The sequence below is a fragment of the Lynx canadensis genome, chromosome B2 (genome assembly GCF_007474595.2).
Source record: "Lynx canadensis isolate LIC74 chromosome B2, mLynCan4.pri.v2, whole genome shotgun sequence".
NCBI classification, from domain to species: Eukaryota; Metazoa; Chordata; class Mammalia; order Carnivora; family Felidae; genus Lynx; species Lynx canadensis.
Genome location: NC_044307.1, coordinates 122,873,251 through 122,895,001, shown reverse-complemented (window position 1 = coordinate 122,895,001; position 21,751 = coordinate 122,873,251). Strand labels below are relative to the sequence as shown.

The 21,751-nt window shown below is 37.5% G+C and overlaps 1 protein-coding gene and 1 pseudogene across 6 annotated transcripts in view; both read left to right on the top strand.

Moving 5' to 3' along the window:
• AHI1 (Abelson helper integration site 1) overlaps positions 1-21,751 on the top strand; it is a 208,109-nt gene that overhangs the window by 36,760 nt on the left and 149,598 nt on the right. For all 6 annotated transcript variants that reach the window (XM_030316404.1, XM_030316406.1, XM_030316401.1 and 3 more), the window contains 6 exons: positions 623-775; positions 5,430-5,562; positions 9,247-9,370; positions 15,959-16,188; positions 18,270-18,376; positions 21,506-21,624. In XM_030316404.1, the coding sequence (XP_030172264.1) occupies positions 623-775; positions 5,430-5,562; positions 9,247-9,370; positions 15,959-16,188; positions 18,270-18,376; positions 21,506-21,624 (866 nt within the window). The remainder of the gene's footprint in view (positions 1-622; positions 776-5,429; positions 5,563-9,246; positions 9,371-15,958; positions 16,189-18,269; positions 18,377-21,505; positions 21,625-21,751) is intronic.
• On the top strand, positions 20,260-20,796 carry LOC115514426 (annotated as a pseudogene).

Genomic DNA, 21,751 nt, shown 5'->3' with positions numbered 1-21,751 from the left:
AGGTCTTTAGGGTATCACTTTTGCCATATTAAGGGGAGAGATACCATTGTATATCAGAGCTGTGAAATAACATCTGGTAGGTGTTGGTGAAGAGGCAAAAACAAAGGGATAGAATTATTAAAACCATTTCATGCAACCATCGGAATTGTTTTTTTCCTCCCAACTTCTAGGCTTTTTGGTTTTATAGAACTACAATTTCAAGTTCCCTTCATCTTATTTAGAATAATGTACATAAAAGTAGAATGTTTTTCTGAATTACATTTTGAAAACATTTCCATATTGTTTGTTTCAATATTTAAAAAACCCATGGGGCGCCTGGGTGGCGCAGTCGGTTAAACGTCCGACTTCAGCCAGGTCACGATCTCGCGGTCCGTGAGTTCGAGCCCCGCGTCGGGCTCTGGGCTGATGGCTCAGAGCCTGGAGCCTGTTTCCGATTCTGTGTCTCCCTCTCTCTCTGCCCCTCCCCCGTTCATGCTCTGTCTCTCTCTGTCCCAAAAATAAATAAACGTTGAAAAAAAAAAAATTAAAAAAACAAACAAACAAAAAAAAAACCCTGTGTGCTAGAAAAGAGAAAAAGATTAAATCAATACTTAACATTTTCTCAACTTCTATACATATTTAGATAAAGCCGTCTTACCATTCTGTGGTGGCTCTTCAGGAGGAAAAAGGTAAACCAGTGCACTGTGAACGACACCACGAGCCCAGTTCATTAGATGCAGAACCTGGACTAGAAGATTCCAAGGAAGTGGTGAAGTGGAAACGACTACCTGGGCAGGTGAAGTGTTGGATTATTCTTGATTCATTTAGAGGTGTCCTTACTTACTTTAAAAGCTCCAACAGTTCTGAGGGTAACTAGCTTGCTACTTAAAACTCTCAGATTATCCCTGTTTTTTTTACCACAATCTTGTCTTTTCATTAATTCACTTGGCAACTAATAATAGAGAGTGCATATCATGTGCTTTATGAAAGCACTATCTTGGGGCTCCTGGGTGGCTTGGTTAAGCATCCAACTTCAGCTCAGGTCATGATATTACTGTGAGTTCCAGCCCCAGGTCCGGCTCCCTGCTGTCAGCACAGAGCCCGCTTCAGATCTTCTGTTCCCCTTTCTCTCTGTCCTTCCCCCTGCTCCCGCTCATGCCCTCTGTCTCAAAAATAAATAAAAGCATTTTAAAAAAATAAAAATAAAAGCACTATCTTAGGTTCTTTGTTAGGGACCTGGGTTTTTTCTATCAGGTGGCTGGAGCTGCGATAAAGAAATACCACAGACCGGGGGGGGGGGGGGGGGGGGGAGGGGGGCTTAAACAGCATAAGCTTACCTCCTCATAGTTCTGGAGGCTAAAGTCCCAGGGTTAAGGGTTGGTTTACTCTGAGGCCTTTCTCCTTGGCTGGCAAATGGCTGCCATCTTGCTGCCTTTTCGTGGTCTTTTCTCTGTGTGTGTTCATCCATGGTGTCTTTTCTTCTTGCGAGGACAGTAGTCTTAGTAGTTTAGGACCCCACCCTAAGAAAAACAAACAAAACCTTATTTTAATGTAATCAACTCTTTAGAGATTTTTATCTCCAAATATTATTATTAGAATATAAATATTCTGAGTTACTAGAGTTAGGGTTTCAACTATGAATTTGGGGAGACACAGTTCAACCCATAACAGCAATAAAACAACAGATTTCTGATGTTTATAAGAAGTAGATCTCATAATGGGTTTTCTTAGTAAAATGGATTTTATTAAAAAATGGATTTTTTTGGGGCGCCTGGGTGGCGCAGTCGGTTAAGCGTCCGACTTCAGCCAGGTCACGATCTCGCGGTCCGTGGGTTCGAGCCCCGCGTCAGGCTCTGGGCTGATGGCTCAGAGCCTGGAGCCTGTTTCCGATTCTGTGTCTCCCTCTCTCTCTGCCCCTCCCCCGTTCATGCTCTGTCTCTCTCTGTCCCAAAAATAAATAAAAACGTTGAAAAAAAAAAAATTTAAAAAAATGGATTTTTTTAATGTGTTCATGAGATTTATTTTTTAATTCCCAGCTTCTTCCTGAATCACATTTTGATGGAGATACATATACATGCATATTTTTCTACCACAAGTTGAGTAATATTTAAGCTTTTATTAATGTTCTCCTTTCTGGTTAGCATATTTTACAGTAGCGAGAAACATTGTTGATACAGTTTTGCAGATCTCTTACTTATTTCCACAAAGAGTGGAGTGGTTCATTCTGTACATCTGAGACATTGCCAGGTGCAGTTTATCCAAAATCTTAATTTATCCAAACATTCAATATATACATAAGAATAATTACCTTCATAGACTTTTTTACTTTCTGTATTTTGCATCACATTTGACTTTCTTTTTGAGTCCCATTTCACAGATACATCTTAAAGTCATTTTAAAATACTTTGAATATGGAACGAGTGGGTGGTCAGTCAGTTGAGTATCTGTCTCTTGATTTTGGCTCAGGTCATGATCCCAGAGTCATGGGGTTGAGCCCCACATCAGGCTCCACACTGAATGTAGAGCCTGCTTAAGATATTCTCTCTCTCTCTCTCTCTCTCTCTCTCTCTCTCCCCCTCTCCCTCTCCCCCCCCTCCCTCCCTCCCTCCCTCCTTCTCCCCCTCCCTCTTCCCCTCTCCCTGGGTCACACTCTCTCTCTAAAATAAAAAAAAATAATAAAATACTTTGAACATAATAATAATGATAGAGTAACATTAGACTGTGCCCTTGGAGACCTTCAACATTCGTTGGGGAAGCAGGAGACAGTTGCCGTGTTGTTCGCTGTCAGGTGTACTGCAGACAAGTCTTGAGGAAAGGCAGTTCTGATGATAATTGCAGAGTGTGATTTGGGAACTGCTGGAAGTCCTGAGACCCTTTCAGGGCGTCTACAAAGTCACCTAATTTTCATAATAGAATTGTAATGATTCTGATTACTTCATAATGATTTAGTTTATCTTCTTCACTTTTGTTCTCCCTTAAGTATACACTGGAGTTTTCCAGAGACTAAGTGATACGTGATAGCACAAGAGAGTGACAGCAGAAGCAATTATGAACATTTGGCTGTCTTTTATTAAGCAAGATATTAAAGAGTTTTTCAAAAGTGTGGAACAATTCATTTTATGTAGTTATTTTTCATAAAACACTAACATCTTTATGTTGACATTTAATAGGTTAGCTATTTGTTATTTTTTTCAATGAATTAAGAAATGTTCTTTAAATTTCTCAATTGTAATTTCTAATGTGATAAATATGGTTATATCCACATAGAAGTATTTAGGGGTCTTCAAAATTCTTTAAAGACTCTGCAGCCATCCTGAAACTAAAACAATTTGAGAATTGCAGATATGAAGAAGGTGAGCTGGAGTGGTGGAAGAAGGGTTCATTCCACAGGTTGGGGGAGCTTGAAATAGACTTTAAAGGCAGCCAAGTTAGGGGTGGGTGAAGAGGGACAGGGAAGGGTGTTTCAATATGGGGGCAAAGTTGTAAATAAATGGGAATGGACCTCTTGTATTCAGGCACTCAGAAATTTGGCAGGCTGGATTGGGCACCTGGGTTGCTCAGTTGGTTAAGCATCTGACTCTTGATTTCTGCTCAGGTCATAATCTCGCAGTTCGTGGGTTTGAGCCCCACATCGGGCTCTGTGCTGACCAGAGCCTGCTTGGTCATCTCTCTCTCCCCGTCTCTCTGCCTTTCCCCTGTGCTCTCTCTTCCTCTCTCTCTCAAAATAAGTAAATAAACATTTTTTAAAAAATGGCTGGCTGGAAACCAGAGTTTGCATAAGAAATAAAGTGGTATGATTGATTGGGCCCACGATGTAGAGTATCACTAATGGTAGCCCAATACTTGACTGTGTGGGATGTGAGAAGTAATGGAAAGTTTTTGGGTAGGAGAAAAGTATAATAGTACTTCATAACCATATTTTAGAACAAATTAATTCTGGCATAGCATGTTGGAGATCTTGAGGTAGGATACATCAGAATGAGAGAGACCCACTTCAAGGCAGTTGTAGTCATTAATGTGTGAGGGGAAAAGGGTCTAACCTTGGGATAATGGTAACAAAAAGGAAAAATATGGGATGAATACAAGAGAAAGATAGAACAAAAACCAGCATAATTTAATGACTGACAGGTAGGAAAGAAGGGAGAAGAGTCAAAGATGTGGAAGACCTTTATTATCAATTGTTCATTGAGCACCTCTTCTAGTACAGTGCCAAACCCTGGTCATACGAAGAAAATTGTAGTAGCTTCAGTGATTTTACTTTGGTGGGGTGGCAGAGTTTTCCTCAGCCGCATCTACTGCCGGCAGCAAGTGCTTATAAAACCTCCTGATTTTTCCTTCCATTTTTATCCTCTTTTTATCACCCCTCCTTTTCTAAAATGTGTGGATGGAGAATGGAGGGCAAAGATGGGTAGCATGGTGTCCGCTACCCTGTTGACACCTAAGAAATGTCTGTTGAATATTCCACTTTCCTAGTAGCTGCTTGTAATGCTGCCTGCTAATAATGCTGCTGAATCTTGGTGCTACTTGTGACGCACCTGGTACCTGTCCAGAAGGCAGACTCTTGAGCTAATAGTCTTTGACTAGGCCCAGCAAGTTGCACTTGACCCTCTGAATAATCCTTATTAACTGTATGTAGAAATAATGGTTACTTACAGGGTGCTGTGATGAACATATTAAAAGACATTTGTGAGGTAGTACCACGTTCATAGCATATAGTAAGGGTCCAATATGTGTTTAATTGAACTTGCAGAATAACAAGAACTAAGGCTCACGAAAGTTTGGAAGAAGTAGAATTAGGACAAATAAAAGTAGTATTTTCTACAGTAGATATTATACATGGAAAGTTTTGGGTTCGTCTGGTAATTCATAAAAATTAACGAAGAAATTTTAATAAAATTAATGAAGAAACCAACAAGAGGTGATTGATTACTTTAAAGGACCTTTCGGAAGGCAGCCACAAATGATGATGATTTTAAGAGAGAGAAAGAGAGAAAATGAGCATTCATACATTCTGGGCTTAAGCTAGACCCTATAGGGCATTTATGGTCTCAGAATTAGTTGTGGTTCAGCAAATATCACTTATTAGGTGTCATGGAATAAAGATCTGATACGACATTTTTTTGTGCGTGGCTATATCTTTTGTGCAGTAGTGACAACTTTAGAGTACCAGATAATGGCATTATTGCTTCGCAGTTTAGGTGAATTAAGTGCTAGTACTCAATTTATTGAGTATAAATTGACTTTATTTTATGGAGAACTGATTCCCTCTTTAGGAAGTAAAATAATTTACTATAGTTTTCCATCATTCTGTTTACTTGCTTTTCTCTTTCTCTGCATCACAGTAGAGGGACTTAAAAAAAAAAAATAAAGTTCTACCACTTAGTAATTGAATCAACAACTAGCCTTCATATTTTAATGTTTCTTATTTTTCTTAATATATGTTTTCTTAGGCTTGCCGTATTCCAAACAAGCACCTCTTCTCACTAAATGCAGGAGAACGAGGATGTTTTTGTCTTGCTTTCTCTCACAACGGAAGAATATTAGCAGCAGCCTGTGCTAGCAGGGACGGATATCCGATTATTTGTGAGTAATAATTCTGCCTGTTTAATCTGATCGAAGTCTATGTGGAGGACATTGTTTAGTTTTTAAAATTCATTGAAATCTTAATTTGAGTAATCCTCCAGTTTTTTAACAATAATTTTACAGATTTCTATAAAATTTATGTTCAGGAGTAGAGAGAATGACCAAATGAAGGATGGTAAGTTTACTTTTAAAACATGCAGGAGGATTTTTGTAAGCATTTTCTATTTTAAAATAGAAATTTAGAAATGTGCAGGCATTAATAAATCTCATGAGGAATTCTAGTCCATTATGGTCAGTTGGTAACAGTGATAATTTAAATTATGAAAGCCTTTGAATTTCATATGCATTAGAAGGGTTACATCTGGCTCAGGAGTATCTAGAGAACGACCTCTCATTATGGTAGAGAAGTCAGCAGTGGCCCAAAACCCACTCTCAAATTGCTTCTAAAAAAAATATAGAAAACCTTGTTGGGGTGCCTGAATAGCTCCGTCAGTTAAGCCTCCAACGCTTGATTTTTGCTTAGGTCACGATCTTATGGTTCATGAGTTCGAGCCCTATGTTGGGCTCTGCACGGACAGTGAAGAACCTGCTTGGGATTCCCTCTTCCTTTTTTCTGGAGGTGCATGCTTGTGTTCATGCACTGTCTCTATCCCTCAAAAATAAACATTTAAAAAATATAGAGAAAACCATATTAAAATTTTCTGTAACAGTAGAGATCTTTTTTAAGTGAGCATCTCTTCTAGACTTAAAGGCATTAAGTACTTTCCCTTTTTTTTCCTTTTTAAATATTTATTTATTTATTTTTGAGAGAGACAGAGCGAGTGAGGGAGGGGCAGAGAGGGAGAGAGAGAATTCCAAGCAGGCTCCACATATCAGCAGAGACCCAGGTGGGGCTTGAACCCATGGACCACGAGATCATGACCTGAGCCAAAATCAAGAGTTGATGCTTAACCAACTGAGCCACCAGGTGCCCCTACTTTGCCTTATTTCTTGCATAATTATGAAAAACAGCTTCCTCAGCAGGAAGTAACCCACTCCCTATGGGCATCTGCCCAAAGCACTAGGTAGTGTTGAACTTCCCTCAGTCTCACACAGTTTATTTCTTAGCAGATTTATTCTTTCAGCAGGGACTTCTAATTGGCTTGATTAACATTTTTTAAATAAACATTAAATGTTAAATAAATCAAATAAATATTTTTTTCATGAAATGTTTAAAAAAAAACAGATTTTTTTTTGTGTAGTTTTATTATAGCCATGCTATTTTAAAAATTCATCAAAACCTATTCATGAGGGAGAAAAGATTCTTAAGAAACATACTCCAGAGTGTTAATAGTGATTTATTTTTTTCGGGCAGTGAAGGAATTATTTTCATTCTGATTTATGTTCTCAACATTTCAGTGACAAATGTTACTTTACTCTTAAAAACAACTTGTGTAAAATGCTATATAAATTTAGACGTACTTATTGCTTAAGTCTCAAAAAACAGAAGAAGAATTTGGTCTTTGGTTTTTGATTGTTTGCTTATGATGTGTCTGCTTGAAATTTATTTAGCTTGTTAGATGTGTGGATTAATGTCTTCACAAAATTGGGAAGTTTTCAGTCTTTCTTTCTTCACATTGTTCTGTCTGCTCCTTTCTATTTTTTCTCTTCTGAGACTCATCATCTCTTTGTTGGTACACTTGGTGGTGTCCCACAGGTCCCTGCAGCTTTATTCTTTTATCTTCATTCTTTTTCTCTCTTTTCCTCAGACAGCATAATCTCAAATGACCTATCTTCAAGTTTGTTGATTTTCTGCCAGTTCAGATTTGTTATTGAGCCCCTCTAGTGAGTTGTTTATTTCCATTATTGTATTTTTCAACTCTAGAATTTTTGGGATTTTTTATATATAATTTCTGTCCCTTTGTTGGTATTTTTTTTGGTGAGAATTATTCCTAATTTCTAGGGATAGTTTTCTTTACATCTTTGAGTATATTTGTAAAAGTGGGCTTAAAGTCTTTGTCTAGAAATACTAACATCTTGGCTTCCTCTTAGACAGTTTCTGTGGACTGCCTCATTTCTTTGTATGGCCATAGTTGACTGCTTGGTTTTTCATGTCTCCCTAATTTTGTGTTGAGAAGTAGATATTATTACAGTGTGGCTGTTCAGGAAATCAGATTCCTTTCCTTCCCCCTCCTCTCTACCCACCCACCCAGGATTTGTTGTTGTCTCTGAAGTCTCTACTCACTTAACTTGGTGGTCAGCCACGGTTAGAGATTTTTAAATGTCTTGACTGAGCAGATCACCCAGCCTTTGCCAAGGGGATCTGTGTGTGCATTGGGATGTACTCTTAACATGTTGTGGTAGGCAGTTTGCAACTCTGCCATAGCCTTCACTTTATGTTTGCACAGAGCCTTCCGAGGTCAGCCAGAGTGAGAGAGGGCCTAGAGTCTTTTACTCACATGTACATGTCCTGCTAGATTCCCAGGAGTTTGTTGAAGTCCCCTATGGACATCTCATTCTCAGTGTTTTCCTTTTAAGTTTTTTGCTCAGCCTCTTCTTAGCCTCAGTTGGCATCACTGCCTCAGACAGCTATGCCACTGATTATTTCAGCGTGTACCCTAGGGTTAGGGCTGTTCGCACAGAGCATGCTCTGAGCCCAGTTAAATAAAGCCAAGCCCTGAGAATGGAGACTTTCAGGGAACTGCTAGACTGTGTTAATAGTAGTAAGTCTTGGGGATGGGGATTTGGGGGAGCTTCATACCTCTTCTGCCCCATCCTGTGGCTGCTATGCTGCTGGCTTTAAGTTGTGAGGCTATTGATTTTTAAAGCTCCTTTGGAGCTTGGGGGAAGAGAATGGGAACACGGCAAGTTAAAACACCACGAAGCTCAGGTTCTTACCAAGATTCAGCTGTTTTTCTTAAATAAATGCTCCTCATATTGTTGCAAACCTTTGTTTAATTTCTAGAGTTCTGAAAAAGTTAATTTGGATAATTTTGGCAGTGTTCTCTTTGTTTTTATCAGGGAGCAGATATTCGGAAGTCCTTCTGTTGCTATTCCGGAAGTAATTCTGTTCTGCTTAGTATTTTAAAGGGGATTTGGTTTTACCACTAGGTGGAAGTAGAGACTTGCACACTTTGTTGTTCTAAATTCAGTCATTGTCTTGGAAGATTTCATTGTGAACCTAACTTACAGGAAAACCACAATGCCTTTTAATCAGATTGGGTCTTTGTTAATTCTCTTACTAAATCATTTTAGTATTGGAAATTTTTTCTGACAATAGCACAGTTCACATTTTTTCTTCAAAGAATTAAAATTCTGTTGGAATTTAATTTTCAGTAAACTAATGCTTTATTCATGAAAGCCCAAATTATAGAATCTTTGGAGTTGCAATTTAAATGTTATTTATTATTTGATTAATGATTGTCAAAGATTATTAGAAAAATTGCTTTGAAGTGATGAGAATAAATGTTAATTGGAGCATATTGTAAAATTTTGTATGTGGAAATTCTTGTGTCTAAAGGAAATGAAAAACTGTTTTTAAGTAGACTTTGAAATCTTTTATGCTAAAATATCTTTGGTGATAATATTCTTGGAGGCAGTGCTTACCTTATGTACATACAGATTATCGTAAACTATGTATTTATGTATTACTGGATTGAGAGTCTCTGTCCTGGAAACCTACTAATTTTTGAATATTTTCATTAGTATACGAAATTCCTTCTGGACGTTTCATGAGAGAATTGTGTGGCCACCTCAATATTATTTATGATCTTTGCTGGTCACATGACGATCGCTATATCCTTACTGCCTCATCTGATGGCACCGCCAGGTTAGTATCCTTGAGAAGTACTTCTTCTGTACGTTGCTTGCCGTCAAGGAAAGTAACTAATGCATCAGTTATGTTTGGATGATCAAGCGACTATCAGAGATGCATCCTACAGACTGATTAGATGAGTCGTAGTGCAAAATTTTTTTCCTGAAGATGTTTTTGTTAAGTGTATTAGGTAATGTATAATACTTTTGGTCTCAGTGTCTTTCAGTGATCATTATATACACTGTTTGATTAATACTTTGACATAAGGTTATTAAACAATTGATATTTTCCCCAAAATATAAGCTCTTAATGGTAGGGGTCTGTCTTCACTGTTAGCTCTATGCAGGGGTCAGGCCATAGTGCTGCACTATATGTGGTACAGAGCCAGTAAGGTTTCCTCTGCTCTCCAAAAATATGGCATTTCTATGAAATTTTTCCTAGGACAAAAATGGCATAAAATGAAGAAGTAATTACTGTTAATGTATATGGAAAAGTTTTTGAGTGTTCCCAGACCTAAAAATAGCCTCTTGGACTTTTCTGATACCAAAGGACATGTCTTGCTAATGGATGCACACAATAAACTGGGATAAAGCGGAGATGTTCACAGATACAGTTCAGAGCTAGAGCAGCTCAATGTGGAGATGCTGAGTGTGGTTTCCAGGGAAGAGCTTGACGGTGCTACTCGCTGCTTGGGGTGTATGCTGCCTGTGTAAGGGCTCACTGCAAAACAGATGCTGAACCCTAGTTTTGCTTTTCTCCTTTTTTCATCAAAGCAAAAATTCTCTTCAGCTGTCTTTGGGTTAGTGAAAACAAACCAAAAAGTACTAACACAGGTCTTAGGCAAAAGCAAAGTGGTATCATGCAGACTTTCGAAAAGCAGGGGATACTTGTAAGTGAATATGCACCTCATGTTTTAAGAGTTTTCTAGATTGTCAGTATTTGCATTTTTCAGAATGTCAGTCATGAAATAATCTAACCCCTTCCAACCTAATAAGTATCACAGTAGCATTTTTAAAAACTACTTTGTGAAGTGCCATTGACACTGTTTTAGCTGCTTACTCTACCTTGCATGTAATATAAATGTATTATTAGGCAACTTTTCAGAATGCCTTTATAGATGTCATTTAATTTGATTCCAACAAATGTAGGTGGGTGCACATAAACATTTATTATTTCTTTTTTTTTCCATTCTCAGAACTTTATTTAAGATTAGAGTTGAGCAGTGTGGCCTTTTCTTTGGAATTGCAATGCACTTTCCAAACACCCTTCATTTTAATGGGACTCTGGCTGATAATCACTGAGGTTCTTTTTTTTTTTTTTTTTTTGCTGTTTTTTTTTTTAATTGTATTTTTTATTTTTTAAAATTTACATCCAAGTTAGTTAGCATATAGTGCAACAATGATTTCAGGAGTAGATTCCTTAGTGCCCCTTACCCATTTAGCCCATCCCCCCTCCCACAACCCCTCCAGTAACCCTCAGTTTGTTCTCCATATTTATGAGTCTCTTCTATTCTGTCCCCCTCCCTGTTTTTATATTATTTTTGTTTCCTTCCTTTATGTTCATCTGTTTTGTCTCTTAAAGTCCTCATATGAGTGAAATCATATGATTTTTGTCTTCTCTGACTAACTTAGCATAATACCCTCCAGTTCCATCGACATAGTTGCAAATGGCAAGATTTCATTCTTTTTGATTGCCAAGTAATACTCCATTGTGTATATATACCACATCTTCTTTATCCATGCATCCATCGGTGGACATTTGGGCTCTTTCCATACTTTGGCTATTGTTGATAGTGCTGCTATAAACATGGGGGTGCATGTGTCCCTTCGAAACAGCACACCTGTATTCCTTGGATAAATGCCTAGTAGTGCAATTGCTGGGTCGTAGGGTAGTTCTATTTTTTGTTTTTTGAGGAACCTCCATACTGTTTTCCAGAATGGCTGCACCAGCTTGCATTCCCAACACTTACTCTTTCTATACACTAAGAAGCTGATTCTTGGAGCAGTTTGCGATCCCCTCTGACTTCACTCTTCTGCTTCCTGCTTTTCTAACACACTTTGTAGCAGATACTCCTTGCGTCTGGATCCCTTCTTTTACTAGTCTTATCAGCTTCCTTGTTAATATAAGATGTCTAATTGATTAAGATGTTATCATTACCGTTTACTTTATATTTAAATGCAAAAGATAGTAATTGGTGAGCATTGGTTTCCTTCCCTGTGTAGCTGGGAACCTGCTATGCGTCCCTCCTTACGTTATCCTCCACAACCTGTGGTCTGCTTGTTTTCTCGGCATAGCCATTCTGTCTGATGCCAGGTTGTACTAGAGAACAGTTTATAACCCTGCCAGGCCTGACTGGATTTGTAAGTCTTAAAATCACTTGAGCTCTCATCTCAGCTGCACAATCCTTTTCCTTATCAAAATTCACCTGTTTCCCCTCATTTCTCTGGCGGCATATCCAGGTTTCACGGCACTTCAGGTTCTGTACACTGAGTCACATTTTCCCACTTTCATTAGCTGAATGCCTTCAGCTTACAGTGAAATGAAGCCAGACACGCACTTCCTGTATTTCCCCCTGGTTTTCCACCCAGTGTCTGTCAGTGTACCCATCTTTATCTCTGTCTGCTGCCTTAACAAAAATGTGAATAAAGACACTTTTTTCCGGCCACTCTTTGATCTATGCTTTTAATCTCAGTCCTTCAGTCTGCAGCTCTGTTTCCTACCTCTTGTCTCTTCACTATCTTCCTGTCTATTGACTTTGTCCTGTCATCCTAAAAATATGTTCACATCTTCTTGTCTTAAGAAATCTTTTTCTCAACTCTTTCTCCTTTCCAGACTACCACATTATTTTTCTTTCTACACCATCAAGGGCATTCTATGCACGTTGTCTTTACTTCAACCCAGTTAGTCTGGCTTTCACTCCCATTCTGCTAGATAAACCTTCTTCAAGAGGTCAGCAGTCACTTGCTGATTTTCAGATCCCAGGGCCAGTTTTGGTCCTTATCCTGTTTGCCTTCACTGCAGTACTTAATTATTGACCAGTCTTCAAATATTCTCAGTTAATGGTTTCCTTGACAACCTCTTCTGTTTCCTTTTTATTGTGACTCTGGCCAGTTCTCATTCCCTGCCTCCTGTTCCCCCTCCTCTGCCTAGTCTCTGTAGATGTTTATTCCTGGGATCCTCTTGTCATCTTCCCTGGTTTGGGGTGCTCGACCTGGTCTGTCTCGTCTTTCCCGGCTTGGAGTCTCAGTCATAGGCAGTGACTTCTAGCGCCCACTTTTTTCTGAATTGCACTTTCTGTTACACACTTCTGTCTGGACTGTCCAGTGGCACCTCAGATCAGACTTGCTGATAATCACAAAACTTTGCTTTCCTCTTTTAGTCCTCTTGTGGATTTTTTAATGGCATCCTTATCCACCTTGTCTCCTGAGCCAGGAACCCAGGGAGCCCTCATTTCTTTTTTTACTTCCCACCATTCCTCCCCGCATCCAAGCAGCGCCACGGTCTATCAGTTCACCCTTCTAAAAGGCTCACCATTCTATCACACTCTTTCTGTCCTCACTGGTGTTACCTTCATTCAGGCCCTTGCTATCTGCTCTTAAACTATTGGTGCTGAACTTTCCCACTGTTCAGTCTCTTGTTCCTCCATCTTTCCAAAACCATCTTTCATAATGCCTTGATTTTCAGAAGTCTTTGATTACCACCACCCTTTTGAAAATGTTCCAGTTCCCGGGGCGCCTGGGTGGCTCAGTTGGTTGGACATCCAATTCTTGATTTCGGCTCAGGTCAGGTTGGTGGGATCAAGCCCCATGTCAGTCTCTGTACTGACAGCATGGAACCTGCTTGGGGTTCTCTCTCTCCCTCTCTCTCTGCCCCTCCCCTGCTCACATGAGGACATGTGAACACATTTTAAAAATTGTAAAAGAAAAAGGAAAGAAAGAAAGAAAGAAAGAAAGAAAGAAAGAAAAGAAAGAAAGAAAGAAAGAAAGAAAAAATATTCCAGTTCCTTAGCATGGCATAACAAGCATGTTTCTCATTGACCCTACACCCTTGTCCTGTGCACTTGCTATATGCCCTCGGCCTCACCCACACAGTCTTTTGAAATGCCCTTAGTATCTTACCCTCTTTGAAATCCCTGTGCCCTGTAGCCTTGCCTCCTCTTCCTGTGCTTAAATGCCCTTTTCCTAGCCTTCCTGCCCAACTCAGTGACTCAGCAAACATTTAAGTGCCTTTTATGAGCCACCATGGGCTCATAGTCATCATTTAAAACTCAGCTCAGATTTAACCATTTCTTGAAGACTCTTGGATTTTTCCACACAGCACATAATATGTTGCAGTACAGTATACTTTTTTCTTTTTGTAGCTTTGAAATTTATACTGATTGAGAGCTCTTGGCATCATAAAAATATTAATGTGTAAGATTAACTGAGTGAAGAGGGAAACATTGTGACTAGAACCAAAAAGACTGAGGTTTTTGAAAGGGGTAAGGACTACTAAAAATGAATAAGCTAATGTCAAAAGGAAGAGAATTAGAGTTGCTAATGCCAAGAGTGGCAGAGGGATGAGTTTCTCTGGCTGTTTCTTCCATCTTCCTGGGGATCCACACCATGTTAGTGTCTCCTGAGTACCACTGTTTCCCACTGGATAGCTCTCTGCCATGTAAGTTTAACCAAAATCTTTTGCTGTCATCCAGATAATTTGTATTTTTCTCTAACCGGCAACTCCTAAAATAATCCAATTTTTCCCATGTGTAATGGCTCCAGTTAGGCACATAGGTCCCTATGCCACCCTTAATCCCACATACTGCTTAACTTCATGTTTTTTCTTACCCAGTTCTAATAATGTTTTTTGTGCGCTCATCTAGTCATTACAAGTTTGAGTATCTCCTTGTTCTTTGTGATTAGCCTATTTTTTCCCCCAGACTCATTAATATGTTTCTTTTGTTCTTGGATTCAACCATTGCTTGCTTGATGAAAGCCATCATTCACACCAGTTAGGTCTTCACATAAAAAGCTTCATTTTTATTTTAAAATGCTGTCTGGATTTTTTAAAAATTTTTTTAAACATTTATTTATTTTGAGAGACAGAGACAGAGCAGGAGCAGGGAAGGGGCAGGGAGAGAGAGGGAGACACAGAATCCGAAGCAGGCTCCAGGCTCTGAGCTGTCAGCACTGAGCCAGATGTAGGGCTCGAACCCGTGAACTGTGAGATCATGACCTAAGCCAAAGTCAGATACTTAACCGACTGAGCCACCCAAGTGCCCCCAAAAATGCTGTGTCTGTTTTAATTGAGCTGTTTTTAAGGTATGATTGCTTCATTTCTATCCGCTATATAGTATTTCAGATTATACCACTGAGATTTTTTAGCAAGCAACTGAAGTTTTCATCTTTTAAACAATCTTCACAATATTAATCACAAATTAATGATTTTGTTCTTTAAGTACTGTATTTCATGCAGCATGCATTCGTTGAAAGTATTGCTATGGTAAAAATGTTTATGCAGTGACATACATGCTTTATTTTTACTTGAAAACATGTTCTTTCACTTCCTTCATCATTAGTTTGGATTCTTAGTAATTGAAGATCATATCCTGTATTTGAAGCAGCTGCTGAGAAAATGCATAGAATGTTATTCTTAAATGGCAACCATATTTTTTCTTCGATAAATTTGAAAAGGACTTAATTTGCTTTAGTTCTTAGGTAGTAATTAAAAGAATGAACTGTAAATCCCCTCATTAAAAAATCAATATATTTTTCTAATTCTAGTAATTTAATCAAGTTAAAAAAAAAAACAGTGTTCTACACTCATTTAGTAGCTGTCTGTTGTTAGATTTTTCCAATTTTTACACATTGACTAGAATTGCAGAGTATCTGACATAACAATTTTAACGCTTGAGATTTACTCTTTTGTCGAGACTGTAGCAGTGACAGTAACACTGCTTTTTAAAAGTTGTCCATTATTTAGAGGAAGAGATAATGAGAGTGTTGAACATAAGTTGATTATTTAATGTAAGGTAGTCTGTTTTCTATCAAAAATCATAATTATTTTAATCTTATGCAAGTATTCATACAGTTATTTCATTATGGCTTTTAAGTCTTTGAGATCATGTTCTTTATCTATGCTATGAAATTACATATATAAGGTTAATGGAGTATCCTGTTCTCTAAACCTCTACAGTGAGCACTTTGCAAGAGCAATATACACAACCTAGGTGGGGAATAATTAAAGCTCTCCCTAGATTTTATTTTTTGTGTGTAATGCACTAAATGCAGTATTTTACCAGCTATACAGTGTGTATTTAATCAATGACAAAAGTAGGTATGTTTAAGAAAAACAGACCTATCCAAATATAATTTTTCATTTTACAGTATAGTTACAATTAGTAGACAATTAACATGGTTCATAATAACTAAGAAATAGCTTTGTCAAATTGTAAAGAACCCCAGCCATCAAATCTTTGATCATATTATTTTTGATTGTTAGGAAATACAGTTTACCATTGGTTGTTACCATTGCTTACTTGAGTCCCATTGGCTGTGTTTTTAGAGAAAGTTTTAGAAACTTGTGCATTTCAGAAGCAATATATAACTTTTTATCCTTTTCCAGGATCTGGAAAAATGAAATAAATAGTACCAGTACTTTCAGAGTTTTGCCTCATCCTTCTTTTGTTTACACGGCTAAATTCCATCCCGCTGTGAAAGAGGTGGTGGTTACAGGGTGCTATGATTCCATGATACGGATATGGAAAGTTGATATGAGAGAGGATCCTGCCGTATTGATCCGACAGTTTGACACACACAGGAGTTTCATCAACTCTCTCTGTTTTGATGTTGAAGGTATGTCACAATATATTCCAAATGGAAGATAGTTGCATGAAGAATTTTTTTTAAATTTTATTTCACTAAGATAATTTTTTAAGTTTGAGAGGGATTTTTTGTGTTGATAATTGTACGTATTTGTATATATGTGTATTTTGCAGATCATATGGTAGATGTAGGCACAGATTTAGCACTGAGGGAGTTTTGTTTGTAATTTTAAGTTCATTAAATTCCTAAACATTTATATTCAACTAATCTTTACTGTGAGAACCAGTCATATATCAAATCTCATAGATATATTTCATTGGATTGGTGATTATCCCCTCAGTAGGTTTTTTTTTTTTTTTTTAAGATTTATTTATTTATTTTGAGAGAGAAAAGTGTGAGTGGAAGAGGGGCAGGGAAAGAATCCCAAGCAGGCCCCACACTGTCAGTGCAGAGCCCAATGGGGGCTCAAACCCACAAACTGTGAGATCATGACCCGAGTGGAAGTCGGACACTTAACTGCAACTGAGCCACCAGGTGCCCCCTCAGTAGGTTTTTTTTTTTTTTTAAGTGGCTTTTGAGTGAAAGGGTTAAAATGAGGAAGAACGGGAAATACCAAAAGAATATTAGATAGATAGTGGGAAAAACCTGTATTTACACTGTGTACTGAGCACCACTGCATTCAGCTAACAGTTAATAGGTATATGTTATAGAGTCGTCTAAATGTATCTGAAGAAATTTTCAAGAAAAAAACATTTTCTATTATCGGCAATGCTTAAAATGTTTTCAGCTTTCTCGTATCATGAACATGATTTCTATGAATACGAATTTTATTTATATATATATGTGTGTATGTTTATATATATACATATATGTTTATATATGTTTATATATGTTTATATATATAAACATATATGTTTATATATGTATATATATAAAGCTTTGTTGCACTATTATTTTCTTAACATAAATTCCTAGATGTGAGGTTACTGAGTCAAACATTTCTGGAGTCCTTGCTATGTGGTTTAATGTTTTAAATACTTTACATGTGTAAACTAGTTTATTCCTCACAAAATCTGTATGATTATGGTATATACCTTCACAATATTTCAGACGCTGGGTATACATACTATAGCTATAATTAATTAGTATGGGATCCAGATCAAAATGACAATACTGCTAATATATTCATTTTAACTATAAGGATGTTAAAAAATTGGAACACATTTAGAAAAGTCAACCAAGGATAGAAAGGTGTCTGTAAACTTTGTCATAGTAGAAGTAACTCAGATTATAAAAAGAGGAAGGAATTTCTTCAAATATTTGACTAAGACCTCTATACATGAAACAAAGAAAGTCAGTCTGTGTTGCTTCCAGTAGGTAAAGATGGGACCAAAGCGGCAGAAGGCAGATACTCTTTGTTCAGAATTAGAAAGAACATTCTAGTGTACAGAGTAGTTCATCAGTTGAATAGCTGCTTTGTAAAATATTAAGTTCACAGTTGCTAGACAATTGTTCATTATGGTGTGGTAGATATTCCTGAGTGGGTTTGAAGTTGAATTTGATGGTCTCTGAGGTTCCATTCAACTATGAGGGGGTTTGACTCTAAGAATGTATGTTAAACTGAAGCACCTGTTACTTATCATTTTATTCATTCCCTGATCATTTACTGAGTTTCTACTGGTATCAGGCACTTTGCTACAAGTATGTATAAAATATAGGTGTTTTTCCAGGAATACAAAACAGATTATACAGGTTAATGAAAGTGAGCAATACAGACATATTGGATAATTCAAATAATTTGTTTGGCTTTATAATTTGAACCATGTACAAATGCACTAAGATGCTCATTTCTTTTTGTATTCAAGTTCAAGTAAGTGACAAAGGGAAATAAGTCAAAAGTAATTCGGTAGAGTGAAGAATTCATTTAAAGATCATTGGGATTTGACTACAAATTGTGTTTTGGTTTTTGGCCTTTTTTTTTTTCGCTAAAACACCTTTTAATACCCCTCTGATTCTTTGTTATACTGGGCTGTGTTTTACCAATTTCATATTATTTGTTTCTACCTGTGTGTAGCACTTATAAAAGAGTAATTTTACTTTTTTTTAAATAGGTCATCACATGTATTCAGGAGATTGCACAGGGGTGATTGTTGTTTGGAATACCTATGTCAGAGTTAATGATGTGCCACATTCAGTGCATCACTGGAGTGTAAATAAGGTATAAAATCATACTTCATATTTAGGGTTTAATTAAAGAAATTAGAAAAAATTGAACCACATGAATTTAAAAATATGATGTCAGGACACTCTGTTCTCTCTTCTCAAAAAAAAGTGAAGTTTTTCTCAGTCCCTGCAAGCTATCATTGATTCATTATCAAGTCTTTCTGATGGCTAAGTGGTGATATAGCAACTTAGTGAAAATTTTCATTTTGGTCAGACTTCACTTCCTTATTTTGAACCCTAATTTGTGATATGGCATTCAGTGATCCACTACTGAAATTATGCTCAAATGAGGCATATGTTAATATTACCATCTCTAAGTCATAACTTCTGTTATCTGCTATTCATATTCTTTCTTTTGACCCAATAACATCACTCTAAAAACAACATGCTCAACATTTTAACAGTCGTGTCTTTCACAATGATGTAATCAAAATTAAGTAATTATGAGTGGGGTCTGCTATTCAATCACTATAATTGCTTTCATTTAAACTTTGCTAAGTAGGCAGAAACAAACGAATAATCTTTCATTTTTGGAGTGTTTTTAAGGTGGCTGGTATATAAAGCAATTTTGTTGGTGCGTATTCAGTACTTTTTAGTTAAAAATACAAAGTGAATTCTTAAACCTGAGTTTTGTATAAGTTGATATAGTTTCTAATATGCTATAATTTATTCTTAAGTTTTTGTTCTTCTATAACAGTTGTCCTCATTTGAAGTAAAGACACTCCAAGTGAAAAAGAATTTTTATGAACTTTAGTTGAATCTATCAGATCTGTTTAAAAAACTGTCTATTCTATTTTTAGTCATTCTCATCTAGTCTCTCAGATTAATTATTGATGGCTTGGAATTCGTGTTGTAGATTAATTTCACACATTTTGAAAAGAACTTTCTAATTCTTATATACCTGAGGGATTGGCAAAACTCCAAAGTCACCTATTCCAGTAATTTGCGTGTAGAATGCGAAGTCTGTTATTTGTGTTAAATATCGTGTGTTTCTTTACCTCAGTATAGTTGTTAAAAGGCAAATTTATCTTCAGAATCGACAGCCTGGTAGTTATTTGAGACAGTCCAAAATAAAAAGTCAGGAAATGAACTGGAATGTCTTTCAGTAGCTAATGCCCTAGAACAAACTGTAGACTCTGATTTCTTATGTGGTTCTCTTCAGCCAGCAGTGAGACATGGGAGGTTATACTCAGCTGTCCCTTAAGATGAAGTGTCTGTGTGCTGTTGCACACACTCCTTGTTACAGGACATGGGCTTCAGAACTAGAACGTTTTTAGTTTGAAGATGAGTACGATAAAGAAAACTATAAAGGAAATCATTAACAGATACTACAAACGCTAGACCTGCTAGCACTTTTGTCAAATTCATGCCTAACATAACTTGTTAGACAGCTCTGTGTTTTTGATTTTGCACCTTTGCATCTGTGTAAATGTTTCTCAGACCCGCAACAGTGCATCCCCGACCCCAAGTTGTTGTAGTTCAATTAGTATAACCCCCATCTGTGCTGTCAGTGTTTGGCTCTTTTCTGTAACTTTTAAAAAGGAGCTAGCGGCGGGTCTCAGTGTCAGACAACGATAGCGTGGGCTCAGCTGCTGCTCTCGGAACTGTAGCCCTCTGTACTCCAGCTGGTGCCAAACCGCCCCTGAAGAGGAGACCCCTCTAGGAACTGGCGACAAAACATAATGTCGGAGCCTCAAAGGACATGAAGGCTAATTCCAAATTCTGCCTGCAGGTTAAAGCAGACTTTCTGTTGACTCTGTGGACTTTAGTCTGAGCAGTTTTGCTTTAGTAATTCTTCCTTGTGAGGCTTATCCAGGCAGATTTTCCTTCAGTATGTATGTCTTTCTTGACATCATTAGCCAGGAGTCTTCCATGGCTGCCTTAAATAACAATCAAAAACAAAAACAAAAACCTGGAGGCTCAGGTGCACTTTAGATTTGGCTCCACCATAACCCACCACCACACGGAGGAAGGCATTGCTGCTAGAGGTGTAATGGACGTTAATACTGCTTTACAAGAGGTACTGAAGACCACCCTCGTCCACGGTGGCCTAGCACGTGGAATTCGCAAAGCTGCCAAAGCCTTAGACAAGCATCAAGCCCGTCTTTGTCTGCTTGCATCCAACTGGGATGAGCCTCTCTCTGTATGTCAAGTTGGTGGGGAGGCCCTTTGTGCTGAACACCAAATCAACCTCATTAAGGTTGATGACAATGGGAAACTGGGGGAATGGGTCGGCCTCTGTAAAATTAACAGGGAAAATCCTATAAAGTGGTTGGTTGCAGTTGTGTAGTGGTTAAGACTATCTGTGGCAGAGAGTCTCAGGCCAAGGATGTCATTGAGGAATACTTCAAATGCAAGAATTGAACAAATAAAAATCTTGGTTCTTGTTCCTCAAAAAAAAAAAAAAAAAAAAAATCCCTAAAACTACAATCTAAATTAAATGAGCTCAGAATAAGATGCCAATAACATACCTTTTTCAGGATAAAGTGGAAATAAGTACATGAAAAAATGATCTCATACTGAAATAGAATTTGAAAGTTAACTCCGTACTAACTTTTGAAGTTATAAAAATTAGAATCTTTCTTATATGATGGTAAGCAAGAAAATTCAATGTTAGAAGTTATGTTTTAAGAAGTGCTGTTTGGGGCGCCTGGGTGGCGCAGTCGGTTAAGCGTCCGACTTCAGCCAGGTCACGATCTCACGGTCCGTGAGTTCGAGCCCCGTGTCAGGCTCTGGGCTGATGGCTCAGAGCCTGGAGCCTGCTTCCGAATCTGTGTCTCCCTCTCTCTCTGCCCCTCCCCCGTTCATGCTCTGTCTCTCTCTGTCCCAAAAATAAATAAAAAATGTTGAAAAAAAAAATTAAAAAAAAAAAAGAAGTGCTGTTTATTTGGGGATATACTACAATAATGCTAATTAAGTGTAGCCGTATATAACAGTCAAAAAATACATGTTATCAGCTTTATTTTCAACCTTCATTGGGAATTCTTTGGCTAGCAATTTTAAAGGACGCTTTAAATTATAACTGAAAATGACTTCTTCAAATTAGTTTTGTACTCTAAAAGAGGCTTCATATTCAATAAACTGTTCAGTGCTAATATTTTATAATCTTTTTTAATCATTTCAGGAAATTAAAGAGAGTGAGTTTAAGGGGATTCCCATAAGTTATTTGGAGGTTCATCCCAATGGAAAACGATTGTTAATCCATACCAAAGACAGTACTTTGAGAATTATGGATCTCCGAATGTAAGTATATTTCAGTATTGACAGATTAAGCACTCATAGAATAAGAAATGAATTAATTCATATTTATAAAATGCAGCTGTAGTTTTTAAATAGACAGTTTTCCCTCCAGAGGACATTTGACAGTGTC